This window comes from Danio aesculapii, chromosome 9 (genome assembly GCF_903798145.1).
Source record: "Danio aesculapii chromosome 9, fDanAes4.1, whole genome shotgun sequence".
NCBI lineage: Eukaryota > Metazoa > Chordata > Actinopteri > Cypriniformes > Danionidae > Danio > Danio aesculapii.
In genome coordinates, this window is record NC_079443.1 from 55,293,056 (window position 1) to 55,303,055 (window position 10,000).

The 10,000-nt window shown below is 37.6% G+C and overlaps 2 protein-coding genes across 2 annotated transcripts in view; one reads left to right on the forward strand and one right to left on the reverse strand.

The window, feature by feature from the left end:
* nms (neuromedin S) overlaps positions 1 to 5,997 on the forward strand; it is a 10,661-nt gene extending 4,664 nt beyond the window's left edge. The window contains exon 8 of the mRNA XM_056466020.1: positions 5,910 to 5,997. Coding sequence (XP_056321995.1) covers positions 5,910 to 5,950 — 41 coding nt within the window. The 3' untranslated portion in view covers positions 5,951 to 5,997. The remainder of the gene's footprint in view (positions 1 to 5,909) is intronic.
* A 193-nt stretch (positions 5,998 to 6,190) lies between these two features.
* Positions 6,191 to 10,000, reverse strand: part of pdcl3 (phosducin-like 3) — a 9,314-nt gene continuing 5,504 nt past the window's right edge. The window contains exon 6 of the mRNA XM_056466019.1: positions 6,191 to 6,967. Coding sequence (XP_056321994.1) covers positions 6,819 to 6,967 — 149 coding nt within the window. The 3' untranslated portion in view covers positions 6,191 to 6,818. The remainder of the gene's footprint in view (positions 6,968 to 10,000) is intronic.

A 10,000-nucleotide genomic window follows, 5' to 3' on the forward strand; every position in this document is an offset into this window, starting at 1 on the left:
TCTGTTATCATCAACTCTGTTATCGTCAACTGTTACCATCAACTCTGTTATCGTCAACTCTGTTACCGTCAACTCTGTTATCGTCAACTCTGTTACCGTCAACTCTGTTATCGTCAACTCTGTTACCGTCAACTCTGTTGCCGTCATCTCTTTATCGTCAACACTGGCATCATCAACTCTGTTATCGTCAACTCTGTTACCGTCAACTCTGTTACCGTCATCTCTTTATCGTCGACTCTGTTAACATCAACTCTGTTGTCAACTGTTAATGTGGTCAACTCTGTTATCGTCAACTCTGTTTTCATCAACTCTGGTATCATCAAATCTGTTATCGTCAACTCTGTTATCGTCAACCATGTTATTGTCAACTCTGTTACCGTCAACTCTGTTACCGTCAACTCTGTTATCGTCAACCCTGTTACCGTCAACTCTGTTATTGTCAACTGTTAATGTCGTCAACTCTGTTATCGTCAACCCTGTTTTCATCAACTCTGGTATCGTCAAATCTGTTATCGTTACTCTGTTACCGTCATCTCTGTTATCGTCATCTCTGTTATCGTCAACTCTGTTACCGTCAACTCTGTTACCGTCAACTGTTTCCGTTAACCCTGTTAACATCAACACTGTTATTGTCAACTGTTAATGTCGTCAACTCTGTTACCGTCAACTCTGTTTTTGTCAACTGTTATCGTCAACTCTGTTTCTGTCAACTCTGTTACTGTCAACTCTGTTATCGTCAACCCTGTTTTCATCAACTCTTGTATCATCAAATCTGTTATCGTCAACTCTGTTACCATCATCTCTGTTATCGTCAACTCTGTTACCGTCATCTCTTTATCGTCAACACTGTTATCGTCAACACTGTTATTGTCAACTCTGTTATCGTCAACTCTGTTTCTGTCAACTCTGTTACCGTCAACTGTTATCGTCAACTCTGTTATCGTCAACTCTGTTACCGTCAACTCTGTTATCGTCAACTCTGTTACCGTCATCTCTTTATCGTCAACACTGTTATCGTCAACTCTGTTACCGTCATCTATTTATCGTCAACTCTGTCATCATCAACTGTTACCATCAACTCTGTTATCATCAACTCTGTTACCGTCATCTCTTTATCGTCAACTCTGTTATCATCAACTCTGTTATCGTCAACTCTGTTATCGTCAACTCTGTTATCGTCAACTCTGTTACCGTCATCTCTTTATCGTCAGCACTGTTATCGTCAACTCTGTTACCGTCATCTATTTATCGTCAACTCTGTCATCATCAACTGTTACCATCAACTCTGTTACCGTCATCTCTTTATCGTCAACTCTGTTATCATCAACTCTGTTATCGTCAACTCTGTTACCGTCATCTCTTTATCGTCAGCACTGTTATCGTCAACTCTGTTACCGTCATCTCTTTATCGTCAACTCTGTTAACATCAACTCTGTTGTCAACTGTTAATGTTGTCAACTCTGTTATCGTCAACTCTGTTTTCATCAACTCTGTTATCATCAACTCTGTTACCGTCATCTCTTTATCGTCAACTCTGTTATCATCAACTCTGTTATCGTCAACTCTGTTATCGTCAACTCTGTTACCGTCATCTATTTATCATCAACTCTGTTACCGTCAACTCTGTGACCATCAACTCTGTTATCGTCAACTCTGTTATCATCAACTCTGTTACCATCAACTCTGTTATCATCAACTCTGTTACCGTCATCTCTTTATCGTCAACTCTGTTATCATCAACTCTGTCACCATCAACTCTGTTATCGTCAACTCTGTTATCGTCAACTCTGTTACCGTCATCTATTTATCATCAACTCTGTTACCGTCAACTCTGTGACCATCAACTCTGTTATCGTCAACTCTGTTATCATCAACTCTGTTACCATCAACTCTGTTATCATCAACTCTGTTATCATCAACTCTGTTATCATCAACTCTGTTACCATCAACTCTGTTATCATCAACTGTTACCATCAACTCTGTTCTCATCAACTCTGTTATCATCAACTCTGTTATCGTCAACTCTGTTACCGTCATCTATTTATCATCAACTCTGTTACCGTCAACTCTGTGACCATCAACTCTGTTATCGTCATCTCTTTATCGTCAACTCTGTTATCATCAACTCTGTCACCATCAACTCTGTTATCGTCAACTCTGTTATCGTCAACTCTGTTACCGTCATCTATTTATCATCAACTCTGTTATCATCAACTCTGTTACCATCAACTCTGTTATCATCAACTCTGTTATCATCAACTCTGTTATCATCAACTCTGTTATCATCAACTCTGTTATAGTCAACTCTGTTATCATCAACTCTGTTATCATCAACTGTTACCATCAACTCTGTTCTCATCAACTCTGTTATCATCAACTCTGTTATCATCAACTGTTATCATCAACTCTGTTATCGTCAACTCTGTTATCATCAACTGTTATCATCAACTCTGTTATCATCAACTCTGTTATCATCAACTGTTACCATCAACTCTGTTATAGTCAACTCTGTTATCATCAACTCTGTTATCGTCAACTCTGTTACCATCAACTCTGTTATAGTCAACTCTGTTACCGTCATCTCTTTATCATCAACTCTGTTATCATCAACTCTGTTACCATCAACTCTGTTATCATCAACTCTGTTATCGTCAACTCTGTTATCGTCAACTCTGTTATCATCAACTGTTACCATCAACTCTGTTATCGTCAACTCTGTTACTGTCATCTATTTATCATCAACTCTGTTACAGTCAACTCTGTGACCATCAACTCTGTTATCGTCAACTCTGTTATCATCAACTGTTACCATCAACTCTGTTATCGTCAACTCTGTTACCGTTATCTCTTTATCGTCAACTCTGTTATCATCAACTCTGTTATCGTCAACTCTGTTACCGTCATCTCTTTATCGTCAACTCATCAACTCTGTTATCGTCAACTGTTACCATCAACTCTGTTATCGTCAACTCTGTTACCGTCAACTCTGTTATCGTCAACTCTGTTACCGTCAACTCTGTTATCGTCAACTCTGTTACCGTCAACTCTGTTGCCGTCATCTCTTTATCGTCAACACTGGCATCATCAACTCTGTTATCGTCAACTCTGTTACCGTCAACTCTGTTACCGTCATCTCTTTATCGTCGACTCTGTTAACATCAACTCTGTTGTCAACTGTTAATGTGGTCAACTCTGTTATCGTCAACTCTGTTTTCATCAACTCTGGTATCATCAAATCTGTTATCGTCAACTCTGTTATCGTCAACCATGTTATTGTCAACTCTGTTACCGTCAACTCTGTTACCGTCAACCCTGTTACCGTCAACTCTGTTATTGTCAACTGTTAATGTCGTCAACTCTGTTATCGTCAACCCTGTTTTCATCAACTCTGGTATCGTCAAATCTGTTATCGTTACTCTGTTACCGTCATCTCTGTTATCGTCATCTCTGTTATCGTCAACTCTGTTACCGTCAACTCTGTTACCGTCAACTGTTTCCGTTAACTCTGTTAACATCAACACTGTTATTGTCAACTGTTAATGTCGTCAACTCTGTTACCGTCAACTCTGTTTTCGTCAACTGTTATCGTCAACTCTGTTTCTGTCAACTCTGTTACTGTCAACTCTGTTATCGTCAACCCTGTTTTCATCAACTCTTGTATCATCAAATCTGTTATCGTCAACTCTGTTACCATCATCTCTGTTATCGTCAACTCTGTTACCGTCATCTCTTTATCGTCAACACTGTTATCGTCAACACTGTTATTGTCAACTCTGTTATCGTCAACTCTGTTTCTGTCAACTCTGTTACCGTCAACTGTTATCGTCAACTCTGTTATCGTCAACTCTGTTACCGTCAACTCTGTTATCGTCAACTCTGTTACCGTCATCTCTTTATCGTCAACACTGTTATCGTCAACTCTGTTACCGTCATCTATTTATCGTCAACTCTGTCATCATCAACTGTTACCATCAACTCTGTTATCATCAACTCTGTTACCGTCATCTCTTTATCGTCAACTCTGTTATCATCAACTCTGTTATCGTCAACTCTGTTATCGTCAACTCTGTTATCGTCAACTCTGTTATCGTCAACTCTGTTACCGTCATCTCTTTATCGTCAACTCTGTCATCATCAACTGTTACCATCAACTCTGTTACCGTCATCTCTTTATCGTCAACTCTGTTATCATCAACTCTGTTATCGTCAACTCTGTTACCGTCATCTCTTTATCGTCAGCACTGTTATCGTCAACTCTGTTACCGTCATCTCTTTATCGTCAACTCTGTTAACATCAACTCTGTTGTCAACTGTTAATGTTGTCAACTCTGTTATCGTCAACTCTGTTTTCATCAACTCTGGTATCGTCAAATCTGTTATCGTCAACTCTGTTACCGTCATCTCTTTATCGTCAACTCTGTCATCATCAACTGTTACCATCAACTCTGTTACCGTCATCTCTTTATCGTCAACTCTGTTATCATCAACTCTGTTATCGTCAACTCTGTTACCGTCATCTCTTTATCGTCAGCACTGTTATCGTCAACTCTGTTACCGTCATCTCTTTATCGTCAACTCTGTTAACATCAACTCTGTTGTCAACTGTTAATGTTGTCAACTCTGTTATCGTCAACTCTGTTTTCATCAACCATGTTATTGTCAACTCTGTTACCGTCAACTCTGTTACCGTCAACTCTGTTATCGTCAACCCTGTTTTCATCAACTCTGGTATCGTCAAATCTGTTATCGTCATCTCTGTTATCGTCAACTCTGTTACCGTCAACTCTGTTACCGTCAACTGTTTCCGTTAACTCTGTTAACATCAACTCTGTTATTGTCAACTGTTAATGTCGTCAACTCTGTTACCGTCAACTCTGTTTTCGTCAACTGTTATCGTCAACTCTGTTTTTGTCAACTCTGTTACTGTCAACTCTGTTATCGTCAACCCTGTTTTCATCAACTCTTGTATCATCAAATCTGTTATCGTCAACTCTGTTACCATCATCTCTGTTATCGTCAACACTGTTATTGTCAACTCTGTGATCGTCAACTCTGTTTCTGTCAACTCTGTTACCGTCAACTGTTATCGTCAACTCTGTTATCGTCAACTCTGTTACCGTCAACTCTGTTATCGTCAACTCTGTTACCGTCATCTCTTTATCGTCAACACTGTTATCGTCAACTCTGTTACCGTCATCTATTTATCGTCAACTCTGTCATCATCAACTGTTACCATCAACTCTGTTATCATCAACTCTGTTACCGTCATCTCTTTATCGTCAACTCTGTTACTGTCAACTCTGTTATCGTCAACCCTGTTTTCATCAACTCTGTTATCGTCAAATCTGTTATCGTCAACTCTTATCATCATCTCTGTTATCGTCAACACTGTTATTGTCAACTCTGTTTCTGTCAACTCTGTTACCGTCAACTGTTATCATCAACTGTTAATGTCGTCAACTCTGTTACCGTCAACTGTTATCGTCAACTGTTAATGTCGTCAACTCTGTTATCGTCAACCCTGTTTTCATCAACTCTGGTATCGTCAAATCTGTTATCGTTACTCTGTTACCGTCATCTGTTACTATCAAATGATTCTGTTAACATCAACTCTGTTATCATTAACTGTTACTGTCGTCAACTCTGCTATTGTTAACTCTGTTACTGTCGATTCTTATTGTCAATTCTCTTATCGTCAACTGCTATTTGTTTCAAAAGATTACCAAGTTAAACCGTTTCCTATCTTGCATTAGTTTATAATAATAATGGATTAAGTTTACTGTAAATTACACATCTATTATATCAAGGAAAAGGAAGGGAAATGCTAGAAATGTAGCTGCAATTGTGGAGCGAGTCCTCTAGCGCAGGCATGAGATAATTGTGTATGTATGTGTTTTTCTCCTCCACAGACGTCCTCTGTTCATTTCTCGGATTCTCAATGACTCCATAAATCTACAAACAACATGAAAGCCAGCTGATTTCATTAAAAGCTCTTTTAATAAACGTAACCTCATGGCTGCTGGTGTTTTCTGCATCATTGCTGAAGGTCTTCAAGTCCTGCTTCAGCTCAACACAGACAGGAGATTGAAGTGAAATGAGCTGAAATTGTTTTTATTTCAGTCCTCGCGCTTCACTGTTGTGGACGTGTGTGTGAGGGAGCCATTAACACATAAACACACAGCAAACGCTCTCAAATAAATCACTTTTATATCATAAACGGAGACAAGCGCTGAACTGAAACAGGCTGCATTATTACAAATCTCATATAAAATAAAACCAGCCCAAACGCAGCGCTTCTGCTGAACAGTCTGTTGAGTGATGGCTGCTTTAAAAGTGGGTTTCAGACCTGGTCCTGCTCTTCTGGATGGCACAGATGTGTGTGTGTGTGATATAAACACAAGGGACAGGACACATGTGTATAATGTCATGGGCATTACTGGAGAAAGTGAATTGTGAGGACGTTGCTGATGTGCGCATTTCTCAAAGTACTTCTAAATCACACAATGAGGTTTTAGAAAGTAGACCTGAACAGTTTCCTGTAATGGTTAAGTTGGGTGTAGATGAGAGAATATACAGCGTGCACAGTAGAAAAACAAGGAAAACCTACGGAATGTCCCCACAACTCGGAAAAAAAGACCTGTGTGTGAGATTGTGTTAGTGTGTGTGTGTGTGTGAGACAGACATAGAGTGTGTGTATTTGTTTTTATATCCTAGTGGAAACTTGAACCCAAATGCACACAGACTCATGGGGACTTGTGTGTCTCGCCTACATTAGTCTTCCTCTCTGTCTTGGTGTGTGTGTGTGTGTGTGTCCAGCATCAGTCTTCATCAGAGTCTTCCTCTCCGTCTCTGTGTGTATGTGCTGAGCAGCGGATGGACGTCATCAGCTGATCCTGGATCTGTTTTTTGGGGTTTTCCTCCAGATCCGTCTTCACTGCTCCAGACTCTGACAGACGCCACTCCAGCTCTGCACACACACACACACACACACACACGCAGTTATTAACCGTATAACCCCAGAATACTGGCACACTTCCTCCACTGCTGCACCTAGTTTTCAGAAGCCGTAGCTAAAGGTGGAGCAGTTTGTTGCTAATTTTATTTTTCTTTTTTTAACTGAATACAAGAATAACATCACTGCATTGAAAAAACATTAAGAAAAGAAAAACACAAACAACAAAAACTGTACAAAGCCTCAATCATTAAGAAAACAGATCATCATAAGCTTTAAGAAACTTATTCTTATTATTAATAAGCTTAAGAGATTCAATATTAAAGTGAATTTCAGCAAGGAAGGTATTATATCTAGGTATTGCCTTAATGAACTCATTTCTGTTATAAAATAATAAAAAATGTACAGTGTAACACAAACTGAAGAAGATCGAGAGCATGATCATTGCCTGAGAAATACAGAGATATATCTTATAGACCAATTTAAATCATATTTAAATAAGGAGGATAAATAAATAATAATGTTATTTTAAAGAAGCTTAGTGCGAGTGTAACTATAGAATAAGTGAAATAAAGTCTCTTCATGAATATTGCAGAAAGCACACAAACTAGATATCTCTAAATAATTAGCAATTTGGGAATTTGTAGGATCTACATTATGCAGAATATTAAAATGTATCTCGTTTATTTTGTTGGACATGCTGAATTCTTTAGGCAATGGCCATGCTCTCTTCCACTGAATGCTGTCAGAAAAATTGGTCCAGAAAAATGTACATCTTGGGGAGGTATTTACTGAGTGTTACTAAATAATTTAGGCATAACATAATAACCGCATCTTTATGTTATATACAAAATAATAATGAGTTCTCACATTAAAAATATGTATGTATGCAGGCCCGGATTGGCTGATCGGGAGGACCGGTTATTGGTGGTTAAGAGTCTTGCACATGTCAGTGTAATGCTTATTTTTTCTTCCAAACATACCAGCGCCATTGTGGTCAGCACGTTACGACGCCGCTGACCCGAGTTTGAACCTCACCTGAGTACTTTTTTTTTCTCTTTTATTTTTAATGTTAAGACATATAATACTGTTTGGGTTACTTATGTAGGTGTACATATTTTTATTCAGCACAGAATATATATTCAGATATTGCAGGAGAGGACATCGGGATGTTTTGAAGAATAGTGTTGGAGATTTAGCTACTCATTAATCTTCTCATATTTATGAAAAACATTTGAAATCCTAAAGCAGCTGTATCCTTAAAGAAGACGTGAGAGTGTCATTAGAAACTGAATTAGAAATGACCTCATTTTAATATAGTCAGTCGACAACTGAGGTGGGCCGGTCTAAGAGAGAGTTTTAATTTTATTGCCAATTTAGCTTCATGTCATGGCAAAAAATAAAAATAGATCAATTTTACCACGTTTTATAAATACTAATTTTCTATAATTATAAAAACATTCTAACAATTAAAAGTAATCAACAGCAATAAATAATATACAAGGTAAAATACATAAATAATAACGATAATATACAAGATAAAAATCTAAAACAGTTTTTAAGGTTTTTTTTGATAAAAATTGTACAATTTTAGATGGATTCACATTTAAAAACATTTCATTTAAAGTCTGGGCCGGTCTAAGAGTTAAAACTCCAGGGCTGAAAAGGAGTCCCACTCCAGCCCTGTATGTATGTATGTATGTATGTATGTATGTATGTATGTATGTATGTATGTATGTATGTATGTATGTATGTATGTATGTATATATATATATATATATATATATATATATATATATATATATATATATATATATATATATATATATGTATATATATATATATAAAGAGCTGTATTAGTAGTTAATGCAACCTAAATGAACAACAATTACACAGGTTTGCACCAATGATCTGTTATATAAAGCAATAGTTTGGTTACTGAGCAGCTTCTGTACCTGGATCTGTAGACCACTATTCAGTCACCACTGCTCTTTTGATTTGAGTTACTGTTTAAAAGTCGACAAATGAATGGTAAAAATTACAAAATTCTTTGACAGGTGGTTTTTGCTAGGCTAGTACGAAAAGCTCCTAAATCTAGCAAACTAAACTGCTAAGATGACAACACTGATTTCCTCTGTTGGAGTGCTGTGAACACTATAAATGTATTTCTATAGGAAATAATGTGCATGCAGATTGACCTTCACATAATCACTGGATCTCTCTAGCTCTTTATCCTGTACACAGCTACATGAGACTTATAACAATCCGCTTGCCGGGGCCAAGCCAAACTCATCTGAATCGAAAAATCTGCATTTAGGAACACTTTAAAGTCAATTTTATATTAAATCATGGTGTAAACGACAGTCTCTGGACTTGCTGCATCACAGACACCAATATTTTATTCATCTATTAAAAACTAATCACTTCATTCATCTGATATTACGCATGTAGATATATATATATAGCGCAAAAGTATTACATCACTGTGTAAACAATTATTATTATTACCATATGTTGAGCCTCCCTGTAGTTTGATAGAGCGATGGGACCCGGATGCCACTACACATGACGTCACACTTAACAAGCGGATATATGAGACTAATTCAGATACTCTAGTGACTACTTCAACAGAAGACAGCACACATATTTAACATGCACATCCCACTGAGAAACAGATTATACACAATTTCTAGCAAATCACAAGAAAATAATTGACTTGTGAGTGTATAATTCAACATACTGTGAAAGTCTTGAACGTTTGTGTTTATATACACATATATATACACATATACATATATATATATATATATATATATATATATATATATACACACACTCACCGGCCACTTTATTAGGTACACCGTTAACAAATTTCTAATCAGCCAATAACATGGCAGCAGCTCACTGCATTTAGGCATGTAGACATGGTCAAGAGGATCTGCTGCAGGTCAAAGCGAGCATCAGAATGGGGAAGAAAGGGGATTTAAGTGACGCTGAACGTGGCATGGTTGTTGCTGCCAGACGGGCTGCTCTGAGTATTTCAGAAAC